This window comes from Rana temporaria, chromosome 8, assembly GCF_905171775.1.
Source record: "Rana temporaria chromosome 8, aRanTem1.1, whole genome shotgun sequence".
NCBI classification, from domain to species: Eukaryota; Metazoa; Chordata; class Amphibia; order Anura; family Ranidae; genus Rana; species Rana temporaria.
In genome coordinates this window covers 976,193-997,155 of record NC_053496.1, presented here as the reverse complement: position 1 = coordinate 997,155, position 20,963 = coordinate 976,193, and the positions used below count along the sequence as shown (strand labels likewise).

The 20,963-nt window shown below is 48.1% G+C and overlaps 1 protein-coding gene across 1 annotated transcript in view; it reads right to left on the bottom strand.

Annotated features, from left to right (window-relative positions):
- The window catches only part of P3H3 (prolyl 3-hydroxylase 3), a 62,837-nt gene extending 43,017 nt beyond the window's left edge, over positions 1 to 19,820 (bottom strand). Inside the window, exons 1-5 of the mRNA XM_040361163.1 lie at positions 19,389 to 19,820; positions 11,090 to 11,242; positions 9,578 to 9,755; positions 8,629 to 8,760; positions 6,945 to 7,078 (exon numbers count right to left, since the gene is read on the bottom strand). Coding sequence (XP_040217097.1) covers positions 6,945 to 7,078; positions 8,629 to 8,760; positions 9,578 to 9,755; positions 11,090 to 11,242; positions 19,389 to 19,757 — 966 coding nt within the window. The 5' untranslated portion in view covers positions 19,758 to 19,820. The remainder of the gene's footprint in view (positions 1 to 6,944; positions 7,079 to 8,628; positions 8,761 to 9,577; positions 9,756 to 11,089; positions 11,243 to 19,388) is intronic.
- Positions 19,821 to 20,963: the final 1,143 nt, after the last annotated feature.

The following is a 20,963-nucleotide window of genomic DNA, read 5'->3' as shown; positions in this document are numbered from 1 at the left end:
TTTCCTAACAGCTTGAATACGGCGTGACAGCAGCGCGCTAATTATCCCTTTTATATCCATTGGAAGAGATAAAAGCGCCTATTAGAGAAGGATGACCGCAGGGAGAGTCCCCGGGACAGACGTACGCGTGTCGTCCCCGTCCTTTCTATTATTACAAATCGTTATCCCGCACAATTCAGCACATTAACTGCTTACTTCAGCTGTTAGAGGAGTCGGCCTCGGGGTCTGTCATGGATGGAGCCGGGCATTTGGTAAATTAGGTATTATGGAGACACTGAAAGAGTAACTTTAGAATCCCCCTCCCCCCCTCAGGGTGATCTCTCTACATTGCAGGGAATGTAACAAACGTTGTAGAAGATTCCTCCATTTTGTTATGGTGAAGAAATCCCTGTGTGTTTCTCTGTGTCCATGTGACAGGGAGGGACTTTATAATTATCAATCAGCTGCGGCACCTGCAGGGCTCTAATGAGGAAAGTGACAGGATCTGCACCCCTTTAGATGTGATTTCCCCAAAAATGACATTTGTGTTGCAGGGGATACCCAAAATCTGACTTGTATCTTTGTGCAGACTTCTGGGAAAATCAGTGAGCCAATCAGACAAGGAGGAGATGATATTTCTGGGGGGGGGGGCGGAGCTCTGTATACCATCTGTGTACAGAGCGCCTCCAGGTGGCCACATTGTATTTTACAGGAAATGACAGCGGCTGCAGATGGAAGCGGAAAGGACATTTCTAATGACATCCAATCACAATCCGACTCGTGTAGTGATTGTAAATAAGAGATTATTCGTTTTTTATTTTCTATTTTTTTTCCCATGAAAGTGAAGATCATCTTTAAATGAAGATTCTTATAGTAATGTGTTTCTTATTGTAAGACGTTCCGATTGTTTACACGTGCGATTCGCTTCGTTCCCAATTCGTTTTTTTAAACAAATTTCAACACATTCAGAAAAATCCAAATTTACGAAAAAAAAATCTGACTATTTGTAAATTCTCACATTCATACATTCACACAGTCGTAAATTCGTACATTTGTAAATTCGCACACTTGTACATTCGCACATTTGTACATTCGCACACTCGTAAATTCGCACAGTCATAAATTCATAAATTCTCACATTTGTACATTCGCACACTCGTAAATTCGTAAATTCGCACAGTCATAAATTCATACATTCGCACACTCGTAAATTCGCACACTCGTAAATTCGCACATTTGTAAATTCGCACATTTGTAAATTCGCATACTCGTAAATTCATACATTTGCAGTCATAAATTCTCACATTCGTAAATTCGCACACTTGTAAATTCGTACATTCGCACACTCGTAAATTCGTACATTCGCACACTCGTAAATTCGTACATTCGCACACTCGTAAATTCATACATTCGCACAGTCATAAATTCGTACATTCGCACACTCGTAAATTCATACATTCGCACAGTCATAAATTCATACATTCGCACAGTCATAAATTCATACATTCGCACAGTCATAAATTCGTACATTCGCACAGTCATAAATTCATACATTCGCACAGTCATAAATTCGTACATTCGCACACTCGTAAATTCGTACATTCGCACACTTGTAAATTCGTACATTCGCACACTCGTAAATTCGTACATTCGCACACTCGTAAATTCATACATTCGCACAGTCATAAATTCATACATTCGCACAGTCATAAATTCATACATTCGCACAGTCATAAATTCGTACATTCGCACACTCGTAAATTCGTACATTCGCACACTTGTAAATTCGTACATTCGCACACTCGTAAATTCGTACATTCGCACACTCGTAAATTCATACATTCGCACAGTCATAAATTCATACATTCGCACAGTCATAAATTCGTACATTCGCACAGTCATAAATTCATACATTCGCACAGTCATAAATTCGTACATTCGCACACTCGTAAATTCATACATTCGCACAGTCATAAATTCGTACATTCGCACACTCGTAAATTCGTACATTCGCACACTCGTAAATTCATACATTCGCACAGTCATAAATTCGTACATTCGCACAGTCATAAATTCATACATTCGCACAGTCATAAATTCGTACATTCGCACACTCGTAAATTCATACATTCGCACAGTCATAAATTCGTACATTCGCACACTCGTAAATTCATACATTCGCACAGTCATAAATTCATACATTCGCACAGTCATAAATTCATACATTCGCACAGTCATAAATTCGTAAATTCGCACACTCGTAAATTCATACATTCGCACAGTCATAAATTCGTACATTCGCACAGTCATAAATTCATACATTCGCACAGTCATAAATTCGTACATTCGCACACTCGTAAATTCATACATTCGCACAGTCATAAATTCGTACATTCGCACAGTCATAAATTCATACATTCGCACAGTCATAAATTCGTACATTCGCACACTCGTAAATTCGTACATTCGCACACTCGTAAATTCATACATTCGCACAGTCATAAATTCGTACATTCGCACAGTCATAAATTCGCACATTCGTACACTCGTAAATTCGTACATTCGCACACTCGTAAATTCATACATTCGCACACTCGTAAAATTCATACATTCGCACACTCGTAAATTCGTACATTCGCACACTTGTAAATTCGTACATTCGCACACTCGTAAATTCATACATTCGCACAGTCATAAATTCGTACATTCGCACACTCGTAAATTCATACATTCGCACACTCGTAAAATTCATACATTCGCACACTCGTAAAATTCATACATTCGCACACTTGTAAATTCGTACATTCGCACACTCGTAAATTCGTACATTCGCACAGTCATAAATTCATACATTCGCACAGTCATAAATTCGTACATTCGCACACTCGTAAATTCATACATTCGCACAGTCATAAATTCATACATTCGCACAGTCATAAATTCGTACATTCGCACACTCGTAAATTCATACATTCGCACAGTCATAAATTCGTACATTCGCACACTCGTAAATTCATACATTCGCACAGTCATAAATTCGTACATTCGCACAGTCATAAATTCGCACATTCGTACACTCGTAAATTCGTACATTCGCACAGTCATAAATTCGTACATTCGCACACTCGTAAATTCATACATTCGCACAGTCATAAATTCATACATTCGCACAGTCATAAATTCGTACATTCGCACAGTCATAAATTCGTACATTCGCACACTCGTAAATTCATACATTCGCACACTCGTAAATTCGTACATTCGCACACTCGTAAATTCGTACATTCGCACACTTGTAAATTCGTACATTCGCACACTCGTAAATTCGTACATTCGCACACTCGTAAATTCATACATTCGCACAGTCATAAATTCATACATTCGCACAGTCATAAATTCGTACATTCGCACACTCGTAAATTCGTAAATTCGCACACTCGTAAATTCGTACATTCGCACACTCGTAAATTCATACATTCGCACAGTCATAAATTCATACATTCGCACAGTCATAAATTCATACATTCGCACAGTCATAAATTCGTACATTCGCACACTCGTAAATTCGTACATTCGCACACTTGTAAATTCGTACATTCGCACACTCGTAAATTCGTACATTCGCACACTCGTAAATTCATACATTCGCACAGTCATAAATTCATACATTCGCACAGTCATAAATTCGTACATTCGCACAGTCATAAATTCGTACATTCGCACAGTCATAAATTCATACATTCGCACAGTCATAAATTCGTACATTCGCACACTCGTAAATTCGTACATTCGCACACTCGTAAATTCATACATTCGCACAGTCATAAATTCGTACATTCGCACAGTCATAAATTCGCACATTCGTACACTCGTAAATTCGTACATTCGCACAGTCATAAATTCGTACATTCGCACACTCGTAAATTCATACATTCGCACACTCGTAAAATTCATACATTCGCACACTCGTAAATTCGTACATTCGCACACTTGTAAATTCGTACATTCGCACACTCGTAAATTCATACATTCGCACAGTCATAAATTCGTACATTCGCACACTCGTAAATTCATACATTCGCACACTCGTAAAATTCATACATTCGCACACTCGTAAATTCGTACATTCGCACACTTGTAAATTCGTACATTCGCACACTCGTAAATTCGTACATTCGCACAGTCATAAATTCATACATTCGCACAGTCATAAATTCGTACATTCGCACACTCGTAAATTCATACATTCGCACAGTCATAAATTCATACATTCGCACAGTCATAAATTCGCACATTCGTACACTCGTAAATTCGTACATTCGCACAGTCATAAATTCGTACATTCGCACAGTCATAAATTCGCACATTCGTACACTCGTAAATTCGTACATTCGCACAGTCATAAATTCGTACATTCGCACACTCGTAAATTCATACATTCGCACAGTCATAAATTCATACATTCGCACACTCGTAAATTCATACATTCGCACAGTCATAAATTCGTACATTCGCACAGTCATAAATTCATACATTCGCACAGTCATAAATTCGTAAATTCGCACACTCGTAAATTCGTACATTCGCACAGTCATAAATTCGTACATTCGCACAGTCATAAATTCATACATTCGCACAGTCATAAATTCATACATTCGCACAGTCATAAATTCGTACATTCGCACACTCGTAAATTCGTACATTCGCACAGTCATAAATTCATACATTCGCACACTCGTAAATTCGTACATTCGCACAGTCATAAATTCGTACATTCGCACAGTCATAAATTCATACATTCGCACAGTCATAAATTCGTACATTCGCACACTCGTAAATTCATACATTCGCACAGTCATAAATTCGTACATTCGCACACTCGTAAATTCATACATTCGCACAGTCATAAATTCGTACATTCGCACAGTCATAAATTCGCACATTCGTACACTCGTAAATTCGTACATTCGCACAGTCATAAATTCGTACATTCGCACACTCGTAAATTCATACATTCGCACAGTCATAAATTCGTACATTCGCACACTCGTAAATTCATACATTCGCACAGTCATAAATTCGTACATTCGCACAGTCATAAATTCATACATTCGCACAGTCATAAATTCATACATTCGCACACTCGTAAATTCATACATTCGCACAGTCATAAATTCATACATTCGCACAGTCATAAATTCATACATTCGCACAGTCATAAATTCATACATTCGCACAGTCATAAATTCGTAAATTCGCACACTCGTAAATTCGTACATTCGCACAGTCATAAATTCGTACATTCGCACACTCGTAAATTCATACATTCGCACAGTCATAAATTCATACATTCGCACAGTCATAAATTCATACATTCGCACAGTCATAAATTCATACATTCGCACAGTCATAAATTCGTACATTCGCACAGTCATAAATTCGTACATTCGCACACTCGTAAATTCATACATTCGCACAGTCATAAATTCATACATTCGCACAGTCATAAATTCGTACATTCGCACAGTCATAAATTCGTACATTCGCACACTCGTAAATTCGTACATTCGCACACTCGTAAATTCATACATTCGCACACTCGTAAATTCGTACATTCGCACACTTGTAAATTCGTACATTCGCACACTCGTAAATTCGTACATTCGCACACTCGTAAATTCATACATTCGCACAGTCATAAATTCATACATTCGCACAGTCATAAATTCGTACATTCGCACACTCGTAAATTCGTACATTCGCACACTCGTAAATTCGTACATTCGCACACTCGTAAATTCATACATTCGCACAGTCATAAATTCATACATTCGCACAGTCATAAATTCGTACATTCGCACACTCGTAAATTCATACATTCGCACACTCGTAAATTCGTACATTCGCACACTTGTAAATTCGTACATTCGCACACTCGTAAATTCGTACATTCGCACACTCGTAAATTCATACATTCGCACAGTCATAAATTCATACATTCGCACAGTCATAAATTCGTACATTCGCACACTCGTAAATTCGTACATTCGCACACTCGTAAATTCGTACATTCGCACACTCGTAAATTCATACATTCGCACAGTCATAAATTCATACATTCGCACAGTCATAAATTCGTACATTCGCACACTCGTAAATTCGTACATTCGCACAGTCATAAATTCATACATTCGTACATTCGCACATTCGTACATTCGCAGTCGGAAATGAGTACATTTGGAAATCTGAAGTAACTGAACTATTAAATTCTAGGTATTGTAATTTCTTTTCACATTTTTCTGTTAGTGAATGTAACGAATATGAATTTATCCGAAGTTACGAATTATTTTCCAAAATCACAAATGGAACGTAATTAATAATAATAAATAACAATAATAATAAAAACGTTTTATTATTAATTTGTTCCGTTCCATCGGTTATTTCGGGATAATTCGTAACTTCGGATAAATTCTTATTCGTTACATTCACTACCAGAAAAATTTGAAAGGAAATTCCAATACCTAGAAATTAATAGTTAATTATTATTTCAAATGTTTGAATTTCCAAATTTACGAATGTAAAAATTTATGAATTTACGAATGTGCGAATTTACCAATTTTCGAATTTAGGAATTGCGATCATAACGAATGACCCGGAAAAAAGACAACGAATGAAAGGAAAATTAAGAAATTGTTGGACGGCGCATGTCGTCGATTGTTTCTATGAGGCCCAGTGATCTTTTCCGCCCCGGACAACCAATCAGATCCTTCCTTCCATTTAAATGACCCCATTAGAAAAATGACAGCTGTAATCTGATTGGATAACTCTCAGTTCTAAACCATCAGATAAGTTGAATGTATTCCGATCTCGCCATGGAAGGGAAACAAAACACGAAGCCACATGAAGGATATTGTTCCATGGAGACGATCGTTTTCCTCCGTTCGATCTTTGCCGTGTTTATTTACCTCTCGTGGTTTCCCTCCGGACTTTCCTCCGAGTTTCTCTTCATAGCTCTGCAGATTCTTTAGAAGAGATTGGTCCCGGGGATGGAAGAGTGATAACGATCGTGCGATCTCTGCCGCCGACTCCCATTCTCTGACTACAGCCAGCGGAATTAAAGGGACAGTACATCAGATTGGAGCGATCGAATATACATCCGCACCACATTTCTAAAAACACCACCACCTCATCTATTATATACAGGGGGGGGGGGGAGCAACCCGGGGCCCTCGGGCTGTGGTGGGGGGCAACCCGGGGCCCTCGGGCTGTGGGGGGGGGGCAACCCGGGGCCCTCGGGCTGTGGTGGAACTACATTTCCCATGAGGCATTGCAGGGCTGACAGTTACAAACACTCCCAGAGGCATGATGGGACTTGTAGTCCTGCAGCAGCTGGAGGGCCCCAGGCTGTCTACAATGAGATACCAGTGATGGAGAACCTCAGAACCCAGGATGTGTTGGAACTACATTTCCCATGATGCTCATGCGCTCTGCAGTGTGATTGAGGCATCATGGGAAATGTAGTCCCAAAACATCCGGGGTTCTGAGGTTCTCCATCACTGGTATATACTGTATATCATTGTAGACAGCCTGGGGCCCTCCAGCTGTTGCAGGACTACAAGTCCCATCATTCCTCTGGGAGTAATTGTATCTGCCAACCTTGCAATGCCTCATGGGAAATGTAGTTCCACCACAGCTGGAGGGCCCCGGGTTGCCTACCTCTGATATACAGTATATACACCGATCAGCCATAACATTCTGACCCCTGACAGGGAATTACGCCAATTATCTCATTACAATGGTATCTGAAAGTGGGTGGGGCATATTGGGCAGCAAGTAAACATGTTGCCCCAGGTTGTTTGTGTATGGTCCCCTCTGGCCCCCCCTAGTGACGCCACTGGTATGAGGTGGTGTCATGTGGAGGGCCGGGTGGGTCACTTACCTGGGGGAGAGATGACACCAGGATGCAGTATGGGAAGAAGCCTGCGGAGGCAGCGTGATGCTCTGAGCAATGTTCTGCTGAGTAGCCTCGGCTCCTCCCATTCATGTGAATGTTTCACGTGCCGCCTACCTAAACATTGTCCGTGACCGAGTGCACCCCCTTCATGAAATCAATATTCCCTGAGGGCAGGATAATGCGCCCCACCACACTGCAAAAATGGTTTGAGGAACGCAACGGGATTAAAGTGTTGACTTGGCCTCCTAATTCTCCAGATCTCTGTGTAATGGAGATGTGCTGGAAAAACAAGTCCGATCCATGGAGGCCCCACCCCCCCAACCTTACAGGACCTATAGGATCTGCTAGTGACGGCTTGGTGTCCCGGACACCAGAGCGTATCTTCAGAGGTCTAGAGGAGTCCATGCCTCGAGGGGTCAGGAGGGGGGAGGGGGGGCTCAATATTAGGGGAGGGGTCATAAACTTATGGCTGATCGTTGTATATTGTGATTTAAGGGGATCTGCCAACCCCCCCCCAGGAATTCAATAAGACCCAATAGAATGGTGTGTCCCATACAGGGCGGAACCCACCTACAAGACAATCACACGTCCCCATTGGAGGCTCAATAATCTACTACAATAGATAGTGACAGGTTCCCTTTAATATTATATGGGGGGGAGGGGGGAATACGCATGCGTGGGTAAAAGTCACTTACGCTGGGAGTAGCTGTCCTGCAGCAATCGCAGGTGAGAGACGATGGAATCTTGTTTCGGACGTTTGCGCCCCGGCGCCAAGGAGACGTCTACAATACAGCGCTGCTTACATTGTAACACCCGAGTGTAATAATCTGCAGGAGAGAAAGAGGGGCGTGAGCAACCGCAAAGGGAGGAGCTAAATACAGATATATATTATAGTCTGTCTCCAACATCAACGCGTTTTATTGTTCTGGTTCCTGTTAGTAGATTCGATTCCACTGCCTATAATTGGCCAAATTGTCCTACAAAAGTGTCAGTTACACAAGTGTCAGCTACACAAGTGTCAGTTAAAAAGTGTCAGTTTCACAAGTGTCAGTTAAAAAAAGTGTCAGTGAAAAAAGTGTCAGTTAAAAAGTGTCAGTTACAAAAGTGTCAGTTAAAAAAGTGTCAGTTACACAAGTGTCAGTTACACAAGTGTCAGTTACACAAGTGTCAGTTACACAAGTGTCAGTTACAAAAGTGTCAGTTACAAAAGTGTCAGTTACACAAGTGTCAGTTACACAAGTGTCAGTTACACAAGTGTCAGTTACACAAGTGTCAGTTACACAAGTGTCAGTTACACAAGTGTCAGTTAAAAAAGTGTCAGTTAAAAAAGTGTCAGTTACAGGGGTTATGACAAGCCATGGAACACTTGGAGCACCATGGAAAGCTAAATTCCGAGAATTCAACTCTTTCCCCCCCAAAAAATAAATAAAAATTAAGACACACAATGGGGGGAGATTTACTAAAAGTAGGAGCACTCAGAATCTGGTGCAGCTCTGCATGGGAGCCAATCAGCTTCTAACTTCAGCTTCTTCAATTTTGGCAATAAAACCTGAAAGCTGATTGGTTACTGAGGAGCCGACCTCAGGGGAGGAGCTGACCTCAGGGGAGGAGCCGACCTCAGGGGAGGAGTCTGTGGTTAGATACCTGCAATCACCTCGGATATCTCTTGGTGGGTTTGGTTCTCCTTCTCCCGGGTTCCCTCACAGAGGGTACGACAAGCGCGAAGCGCAGACAGACAGGCGGATAACGACTCCTCCAGCTTCAATACCGCGGGGGCCATTTTCCCCTCAGAGAGCAAAGACTGGGCCTGGGAGAAGAGCGCCTGAGGAGGAAAGAAGGACCATGAGGACGGAGAGTTCTGGGTGAAGGACACACACAGCTCTGACAGCTAGGAAGGTCTCATACTATATAGATAATAAAGAATATATATACCCAAGCAAGCTATTCAATTTTCCATCCTTCTCCCGCTGTCAGCTGAAAACTAGGATAGAATCATCACTGGTCCTACCAGCCAACGGGCCAGTTGGTGTCCCGACTTTTATCTACTGCAGTTAAGGAGAAGTACGGGGAAATGCACTCATCCTATGGATCACAGGAGTAGAATTTGTTCTGCATTCCTGTGACCAGTTTTCAGCAGGCAGCGGGGCTGAAGTCCGCTGTCTGCTACGTCACAGAGCCGGTCCTGGCTGCGGGCAAGATGGTGACACTGGGGTCGGGATCCACCCACATGCCTGGGCACCAGCACCTGCTCAGTGAGCGCCCCCAAGAGCCTGAGCTGGCTGCTCCTGCCCCCTCCACAGCCCAGCGCTCCAGTGAGCATTGGAGGGGGGGGGGCAGAGCAGAGTGCTGCTGACTGACTGGGAGTTGTGAGAAACAAGCAATCTCTAGTGTTTGATTGCTCAGTTCTCAGTGTTGGAGCTGGCGGGGGACAGATGCTGCATCCACCCAGCCAGTCACCAACCTGCACCCAGCCGATCACCAACCTGCACCCATCTCTTTATTCCTTCTGGAGTTCAGGGGGATCTCACCACCTTGGAGTACCAGAGGCTCCCACCCACCTTGGAGTTCCAGAGGCTCCCACCCACCTTGGAGTACCAGAGGCTCCCACCCACCTTGGAGTACCAGAGGCTCCCACCCACCTTGGAGTACCAGAGGCTCCCACCCACCTTGGAGTTCCAGAGGCTCCCACCCACCTTGGAGTTCCAGAGGCTCCCACCCACCTTGGAGTTCTGGGAGGTCTCACCACCCTGAAGTTCCAGGAGCTTCATTCCACCTTGGGGTTCTGGAGGCTCCCATCTACCTCAGTGTTCCAGGGGCACCCACCCATCTTGGGGTTCTGGAGGCTCTCACCCACCATGGAGGTTTCAGAGGCTTCTTCCCACCTTGGGGTTCTGCAGGCTCTCACTCACCTCAGAATACCAGGGCTCTCGCCCATCTTTAAGTTTCACCCTGGAATTATAGAGACCTCTCCTGGAAGTTGGGTGTTTTTCACCCACCTTGGAGCTGTAGGTGCTCCCGGCCCTCTTGGCATTTTAGGTGCTCCTGGCCCTATTGGCATTTTAGGTGCTCCCGCCCCTCATGGCATTTTAGGCGCCACCCCTGCAGAATTCTACATAACATGGAATAAGACATGCGGGGTTCTGTGTGAAATCTCACCCTGTGTGGCGGCTCCTCCAAATCTCGCAGACTCTCCTGTTGAACGCCTTTCATTCTTCGGTAACGTCGGAGATCATCCTGGATCTGCTCGTGGTGAGGATTCCGCGTGAAGAAAGTGAACGCGGCCGCTGCAGCTTCATCCAACTCCTCCAGCTGGGAAAGAGAACCTGTCATTAATAAATGTACATCACAAGACCCTTCAGGCTTCGGTCGCACGCGCTCCGGCCGCGGGTCACAGCAGGGTGTCCGGTGTGTCACCCAATCAGGTCCGAATCGGAACCAAAGACGCACAGGACCCTTTTAATGCTCTGCACTCCGAAGCCCACCCCTTTTTTTAACTGTTCAGTCCCCGGAAAGGATTTACCCCCCTTGATGACTGGCTATTTTTTTTGTAATTCGGCGCTGCGTCGCTTTAGCTGACAATTGCGCGGTCGTGCGACGCTGCAGACAAACAAAATTGGCGTCTTTTTTTCCCCACAAATAGAGATTTATTTTGTTGGTATTTGATCACCTCTGCGGGTTTTTATTTTTTTGCGCTATAAATAAAAAAAGAGCGACAATTTTGAAGAAAAAAAATATATATTTTTTTACTTTTCTGCTATAATACATATAAAAAAAAATATATATATAAAAAAATAAAAATGTCCTCAGTTTAGGTCGATATATATTCTTTTAAAAAAATAACGCATATAAAAAAATAGATATAAATAGAAAAATAGATATAAAAAAACAAAAAACGCAATAGACGTATATTGATTGTTTTGCGCAAAAGTTATCGCGTCTACAAACTACAGGGATAGATTTTGGGACTTTTATATATTTTTTTTATTGTTTTTACTGATAACAGCGGCGATCTGCGATTTTTTTTTTTGCGAGACCGCGACATTGTGGCGGACAGATCTGACCCCAAATTACGCTTTTTGGTGACCAGTGACATTATTACTACTAATAAAAAAATGCAAACGATCAATGATAAAATGACACTGGCAGGGAAGGGGTTAACACCCTCCAGGCCATGTCATGTGGCCCTCGCACCTCCAGCCCCCCTCTGGTCCTCCTCCAGACTCTGTACTTTCTGCTTTTAAGCAAAGCATCCAGCTTCTTCCCGGCAGCAGCATAAGGAAAGGGGGGGGGGTGCACTGTGATGTAAGGGAGAGTGGGGGGCTCTGATTGTGGGGGGGCTCCTAACATCTAATGTAAGGGGGAGGGGATGCGCTGGACATCTAATCTTACAGATACGATCGGCCTTTCTGAGGACAATCATAATGCTGATGGGGGGCCCCCACAATGACACAAGGAGTTAGCTGTGTTCCCTGGGTGTGTTCTAACTGTAGGGGGGAGGGGCTACCAGGGACATGACAGCGATCACCGATCACTGGGGACAGAAGATCTCTGTGATGTCACCGGGCAGAACGGGGATCCGCCTTGTTTACATAGACAGTCCCCCCCCCCGATGGACATCAAGTCCGTGGGACCCGCGGGCGCACTCCTGTGGCGGGGCGCACGCCCGCTATCCTGCATTTGCGGACTGATGTCCGGAGAGCCGATCTGCCGCCGATCGATAACTGGTGAAGTGAATTAGAGCCTCAGGTTCCAATCATCTGCTTCTAAAAAAATAAAAAATCCATAGAAATCGATGCGTTTGGTGCCCTGCGTGTAGATTAGGGGGCCGGACGCATGGATTGGGAGGGGAGGGGGGGCGGAGCCCCATGTGCCCTCCACTGGTATGGGGCCACTATCTGTATCTGCCCCACATGCATGACGTTCCCAAGCAACTTTTCAGAGGGCCGGTTCACACCACATGCAGTCCAGTGCGGTTCTTTCTTTCTGCCTCAAAAACGCATGGAAAGTCGGTTATATGGATTCCAATGGCGGAGTCCAGAAACAAAGGTACAACTTGCTGCAATTTTTCCTGCACTGGACTGAACCGGAATGCTGTAAAACGCATCAAAAACGCACCGGAACACGCATGTCCTTATAGGGCGAGGTCACGCCATAGAAACGCACCGGGACACGCATGTCCTTATAGCGCGAGGTCACGCCATAGAAACGCACCGGAACACGCATGTCCTTATAGGGCGAGGTCACGCCATAGAAACGCACCGGAACACGCATGTCCTTATAGGGCGAGGTCACGCCATAGAAACGCACCGGAACACGCATGTCCTTATAGCGCGAGGTCACGCCATAGAAACGCACCGGGACACGCATGTCCTTATAGCGCGAGGTCACGCCATAGAAACGCACCGGAACACGCATGTCCTTATAGCGCGAGGTCACGCCATAGAAACGCACCGGAACACGCATGTCCTTATAGCGCGAGGTCACGCCATAGAAACGCACCGGGACACGCATGTCCTTATAGGGCGAGGTCACGCCATAGAAACGCACCGGGACACGCATGTCCTTATAGGGCGAGGTCACGCCATAGAAACGCACCGGGACACGCATGTCCTTATAGCGCGAGGTCACGCCATAGAAACGCACCGGAACACGCATGTCCTTATAGCGCGAGGTCACGCCATAGAAACGCACCGGGACACGCATGTCCTTATAGGGCGAGGTCACGCCATAGAAACGCACCGGAACACGCATGTCCTTATAGGGCGAGGTCACGCCATAGAAACGCACCGGAACACGCATGTCCTTATAGCGCGAGGTCACGCCATAGAAACGCACCGGGACACGCATGTCCTTATAGCGCGAGGTCACGCCATAGAAACGCACCGGAACACGCATGTCCTTATAGCGCGAGGTCACGCCATAGAAACGCACCGGAACACGCATGTCCTTATAGCGCGAGGTCACGCCATAGAAACGCACCGGGACACGCATGTCCTTATAGGGCGAGGTCACGCCATAGAAACGCACCGGGACACGCATGTCCTTATAGGGCGAGGTCACGCCATAGAAACGCACCGGGACACGCATGTCCTTATAGCGCGAGGTCACGCCATAGAAACGCACCGGAACACGCATGTCCTTATAGCGCGAGGTCACGCCATAGAAACGCACCGGGACACGCATGTCCTTATAGCGCGAGGTCATGCCATAGAAACGCACCGGAACACGCATGTCCTTATAGCGCGAGGTCACGCCATAGAAACGCACCGGGACACGCATGTCCTTATAGCGCGAGGTCACGCCATAGAAACGCACCGGAACACGCATGTCCTTATAGCGCGAGGTCACGCCATAGAAACGCACCGGAACACGCATGTCCTTATAGCGCGAGGTCACGCCATAGAAACGCACCGGGACACGCATGTCCTTATAGGGCGAGGTCACGCCATAGAAACGCACCGGGACACGCATGTCCTTATAGCGCGAGGTCACGCCATAGAAACGCACCGGAACACGCATGTCCTTATAGCGCGAGGTCACGCCATAGAAACGCACCGGGACACGCATGTCCTTATAGCGCGAGGTCATGCCATAGAAACGCACCGGAACACGCATGTCCTTATAGCGCGAGGTCACGCCATAGAAACGCAGTCTGGATGCTTTCCAGAAGCTTTTCTGCATGTGCGTTTATGATGCAATCCAGTGCACCCCCCTTATAAGCACCCCCCCTTATAAGTGCACCCCCCTTATAAGTGCACCCCCCCTTATAAGTGCACCCCCCCTCTTATAAGTGCACCCCCCCTCTTATAAGTGCACCCCCCTCTTATAAGTGCACCCCCCTTATAAGTGCATCCCCCCTTTATAAGTGCACCCCCTCTTATAAGTGCACCCCCCCTCTTATAAGTGCATCCCCCTCTTATAAGTGCACCCCCCCTCTTATAAGTGCACCCCCCTTATAAGCACCCCCCCTTATAAGTGCACCCCCCTTATAAGTGCACCCCCCTCTTATAAGTGCACCCCCCCCTTATAAGTGCACCCCCCCTTATAAGTGCACCCCCCTCTTATAAGTGCACCCCCTTATAAGTGCACCCCCCTTATAAGTGCACCCCCCCTTATAAGTGCACCCCCCTTATAAGTGCACCCCCCTCTTATAAGTGCATCCCCCCTCTTATAAGTGCACCCCCCTTATAAGTGCACCCCCCCTCTTATAAGTGCATCCCCCCTCTTATAAGTGCACCCCCCCTCTTATAAGTGCACCCCCCTTATAAGCACCCCCCCTTATAAGTGCACCCCCCTTATAAGTGCACCCCCCCTTATAAGTGCACCCCCCTCTTATAAGTGCACCCCCCTTATAAGCACCCCCCTTATAAGTGCACCCCCCCTTATAAGTGCACCCCCCCTCTTATAAGTGCATCCCCCCTCTTATAAGTGCATCCCCCCTCTTATAAGTGCACCCCCCTTATAAGCACCCCCCTTATAAGTGCACCCCCCTTATAAGTGCACCCCGCCTTATAAGTGCACCCCCCCTCTTATAAGTGCATCCCCCCTCTTATAAGTGCACCCCCCTTATAAGCACCCCCCCTTATAAGTGCACCCCCCCTTATAAGTGCACCCCCCTCTTATAAGTGCATCCCCCCTCTTATAAGTGCACCCCCCCTTATAAGTGCACCCCCCCTTATAAGTGCACCCCCTCTTATAAGTGCACCCCCCTTATAAGTGCACCCCCCTTATAAGTGCACCCCCCCTTATAAGTGCACCCCCCTCTTATAAGTGCACCCCCCCCTTTATAAGTACACCCCCTGTGCGTTCCAGTACGTTTTTGGTGCCTTTAGGTGCGTTTTTGATGCAGGAAAAATAAAACGCATTGGACTGCATGTGGTGTGAAGTGGCCCTTAGGCCCGGTTCACAATGCCAGACATCGCATGCGACTCGCAGCGCACTGCTGTTCACGTCACATGCCATGCGATTTCAGTCATACAGAGATAGTCAGGGCCGCCATCAGGGGCCCCTTACACAGCTTCAGGCATGGGGCCCCCTGGTGGAGCAACGAAGATAAGTAGTGGGCCCCCTGGTGGAGCAGAGAAGAGAAGTAGGGGGGCCCCCTGGTGGAGCAGAGAAGAGAAGTAGGGGGGCCCCTGGTGGAGCAGAGAAGTAGGGGGGCCCCCTGGTGGAGCAGAGAAGAGAAGTAGGGGGGCCCCTGGTGGAGCAGAGAAGTAGGGGGGGCCCGTGAATTAAGGTCGGGGGGGCTTTGGAAGCTGACGTACAAAAAAAAAAATAGGGGGTTGCCATCCGGGCCCCTGACAGGTGTACGGCCTGTCCCCCCCTGATGGCGGCCCTGCAGATACAACGGCTGATATCGCATTCGGACCAAACTCGCACACGACCCTTTTCTTTGTTCGGATCAGAACCGAATCGCATTGGGTGCTCACATCTACGCGATCCGATTCATGGCCGAACAGAGAGTTCGCAGTGCGATATGCGACCTGAAATGGGGGCGGGGTTAACATTGGATGACACTCCCCAGCAGTTCAGATATGGCCGTGTGCAGCGCCGTGCGAGTCGGGTGCGATGTGGGAACCCGCAGGGGATTCGCAGGATTCTCGCATCGCACCGGTGGGAGGAAAAAAACGCATGCAGAAAAGCATCGAGAACGCCCCCCGCACTGCGTTTCTACGGTGTGATTTGGCCCCCGGGGGGGAGGGGTCGCACTGCGTTTCTACGGTGTGATTTGGCCCCCGGGGGGGGGTCGCACTGCGTTTCTACGGTGTGATTTGGCCCCCGGGGGGGGTCGCACTGCGTTTCTACGGTGTGATTTGGCCCCCGGGGGGGAGGGGGCGCACTGCGTTTCTACGGTGTGATTTGGCCCCCGGGGGGGAGGGGTCGCACTGCGTTTCTACGGTGTGATTTGGCCCCCGGGGGGGGTCGCACTGCGTTTCTACGGTGTGATTTGGCCCCCGGGGGGGGTCGCACTGCGTTTCTACGGTGTGATTTGGCCCCCGGGGGGGGGCGCGCTGCGTTTCTACGGTGTGATTTGGCCCCCGGGGGGGGTCGCACTGCGTTTCTCTACGGTGTGATTTGGCCCCCGGGGGGGGTCGCAGTGCGTTTCTACGGTGTGATTTGGCCCCCGGGGGGGAGGGGTCGCACTGCGTTTCTACGGTGTGATTTGGCCCCCGGGGGGGGGGGTCGCACTGCGTTTCTACGGTGTGATTTGGCCCCCGGGGGGGGTCGCACTGCGTTTCTACGGTGTGATTTGGCCCCCGGGGGGGGTCGCACTGCGTTTCTACGGTGTGATTTGGCCCCCGGGGGGGGGTCGCACTGCGTTTCTACGGTGTGATTTGGCCCCCGGGGGGGGTCGCACTGCGTTTCTACGGTGTGATTTGGCCCCCGGGGGGGGGTCGCACTGTGCGTTCTCACAGCGGTTTGGGGGTTCAGGTCACCCCAACATTCTGAACGCTGAAAGAAGCGTGACGTTTGGAATTGTCGCAGAGTGGTGACGCGGCATTTACAGGGTTAAAGCGAGTGACCTCCAACCACCTCTGAAAAGCGATCCACTGCGGACATTAGGAATCTGCGTGACGCTCTGCAGCGCATGGCGGGGGGCATTTTTTTAAAAAATGACGCCCAGCAATGCGTTTTACTGCGGTGCGTTTACAGCGTATCCCTGCGTGTGTGCGATGTGAATGAGCCCCTCCCCCCCCAGAGCGATTTGTCTGCGATGAATGCCAACTCCTCCCCCCATAGAGATCACACAGGGGGGCGGAGTCACCACAGGAACCAATCAGATCTCAGTATCTATACAGAGAGGAGAGGAAGAGATTTCTTTCTATTTACAAACATTTCATATAAAAAGTATCAAAGAACTTCCGGATATGACGTCACTCCTCCCAGCTCCGCCCCCGCCCCTCCCCCTCACTGTACATATCCACGTGTGCAGCCCAGACTACACCGCAATGCATGCTGGTCCTGTGCACACCCCTCCCCCCCAACTGTCAGTCCAGGGGGGGGGGGGACTTCCTGTGTGCAGCATCTAGACTGCCCTCCCCCCTCTGCAGAGCATTGCACCCACTTACACACTACTCCCCCCTCCCCTGCAGAGCATCGCACCCAGACAACTATCCACCTTCCTGTACAGCCAATGCAGAGCATCGCACTGATTTCCTGCAGAGCATTGCACTAATTTCCTGCAGAGCATTGCACTCATTTCCTGCAGAGCATTGCACTAATTTCCTGCAGAGCATTGCACTCATTTCCTGCAGAGCATTGCACTAATTTCCTGCAGAGCATTGCACTAATTTCCTGCAGAGCATTGCACTGATTTCCTGCAGAGCATTGCACTGATTTCCTGCAGAGCATTGCACTGATTTCCTGCAGAGCATCGCACCCAGTGAACTGAAGAGTGGGGTTTTGTGCTCTTTTGGGTCGTGTTCCTTGTTAACTGCAGAGCATTGCACCCAGGACTCAATGATGGGACATCTACTCAATATCATATCACTGCCCCCCCCCCCCGGGCTCTGCAGAGCATTGCAACCAGGCCACTTCACTCATAACATTGGAAAACCATTGCTCCCTGTTGCCACCATACCCTGCAGAGCATTTCACCCAGTTACAGGCCACATAACTCATACTTTGCAGAGCATTCAACTAGTTGCAGAGCATTGCACCCAGTTTATAAGCCCACTGCCCTCATACTCTTTAGACCATTTCACTTATACTCTGCAGAGCATTTCAGCCCACTGCTCTGATACTTTGCACCCAGTTACAGAACATTACACCCATACTCTGCAGAGCATTTCCCCCCTGCTCACCTTGTAGTGGGCCAGTTGCAGACCCCTGTACCCATACTCTGCAGAGCATTGCACCCAGTTACAGACCCCTGTACCCATTCTCTGCAGAGCATTGCACCCACTCCCAGACCCCTGTACCCAGACTCTGCAGAGCATTGCACCCACTCACAGACCCATGTACCCATTCTCTGCAGAGCATTGCACCCACTCACAGACCCCTGTACCCATTCTCTGCAGAGCATTGCACCCACTCACAGACCCATGTACCCATTCTCTGCAGAGCATTGCACCCACTCACAGACCCCTGTACCCATACTCTGCAGAGCATTGCACCCACTCACAGACTTCTGTACCCACACTCCGCAGAGCATTGCACCCATTTACAGACCCCTGTACCCATACTCTGCAGAGCATTGCACCCACTCACAGACCCCTGTACCCATTCGCTGCAGAGCATTGCACCCACTCACAGACCCCTGTACCCATTCGCTGCAGAGCATTGCACCCACTCACAGACCCCTGTACCCATACTCTGCTCACCTTGTAGTGGGCCAGCTGCAGAGCATTGCACCCACTCACAGACCCCTGTACCCATTCTCTGCAGAGCATTGCACCCACACACTCACAGACCCCCTGTAGCCACACTCTGCAGAGCATTTCCCCCCGCTCACCTTGTAGTGGGCCAGCTGCAGGTAGTTGTAGGGCGCCCCCCTCAGGAAGATCTTCTCGGTCTCCGGGGTCAGTCGGTAGAGGGAAGGTTGCCCCAGTTGCAGCTTCTCGCAGCTCAGCAGGCAGTCGGCCCTCTCCAGCACCAGCTCCTCCAGATGGGCCCCCCGGGGCCCGCACTCCTCCCCGCAGCGCAGCCGGGCCCCCCGCACCTCCCGCAGGCTCCGCAGGGCCCCCCAGAGCCGGTCCCGGGCCCCGGACCAGTCTCCCCGGGAGAAGAGGGCCACCCCGTCCATCAGCAGCTCATCGGGGGGCGGCAGGGAGAGGCTCTGGGCCAAGGTGAGGGGCAGCAGGATCAGGAGGAGGACCCTCATTCTATCAGACTGGATGGAGGAGCCACAGCAGCAGCAGCCAGAGAGGAGGACTGGGGGGGGGGAGGAGAAACTTTCCAGCTGATGGCCCAGCCTGGGGGGGGGGGGGGGGGGGGCTGCATTCCAGGCTGGGGGGGGGACCAGAGACCTGGGAGGAGTCATCGGAAAATCACCTGGAAATGTCTGCGCCAAATGTGACAATTCCCCAAATTTCCACCCCATGGAAGATCCCCCCCCCCTCATAGCTCCTTCCCCAAGTCACCCCCCCGCCCCCACCCCATGGAAGATCCCCCCCCCACAGAGAGCTTCCCCAAATCTACAACTTGTGAAGTCACCCCCCCCCACCCCATGGAAGATCCCCCCCCCCACAGAGAGCTTCCCCAAATCTACAACTTGTGAAGACCCCCCCCCCACCCCATGGAAGATCCCCCCCCCCCTCATAGCTCCATTAACTACTTAAGACCCGGACCAAAATGCAGCTAAAGGACCTTGCACCTTTTTGCGATTCGGCACTGCGTCGCTTTAACTGACAATTGCGCGGTCGTGCGACGTGGCTCCCAAACAAAATTGGCGTCCTTTTTTTCCCCACAAATAGAGCTTTCTTTTGGTGGTATTTGATCACCTCTGCGGTTTTTATTTTTTGCGCTATAAACAAAAATAGAGCGACAATTTTGAAAAAAACTCAATATTTGTTACTTTTTGCTGTAATAAATATCCTCCCAAAAATATATAAAAAAACATATTTTTCCTCAGTTTAGGCCGATACGTATTCTTCTACATATTTTTGGTAAAAAGAAAATCGCAATAAGCGTTTATCGGTTTGTTTGCGCAAAATTTATAGCGTTTACAAAATAGGGGATAGTTTTATTACATTTTTATTAATTATTTTTTTCTTACTTACTTACTTATTTTTTCATGACTGCGACATTATGGCGGACACTTCGGACAATTTTGACACATTTTTGGGACCATTGTCATTTTCACAGCAAAAAACGCATTTAAATTGCATTGTTTATTGTGAAAATGACAATTGCAGTTTGGGAGTTAACCACAGGGGGCGCTGTAGGAGTTAGGGTTCACCTAGTGTGTGTTTACAACTGTAGGGGGGTGTGGCTGTAGGTGTGACGTCATTGATTGTGGTTCCTTATATTAGGGATCACTCGATCCATGACAGCGCCACAGTGAAGAACGGGGAAGCTGTGTTTACAC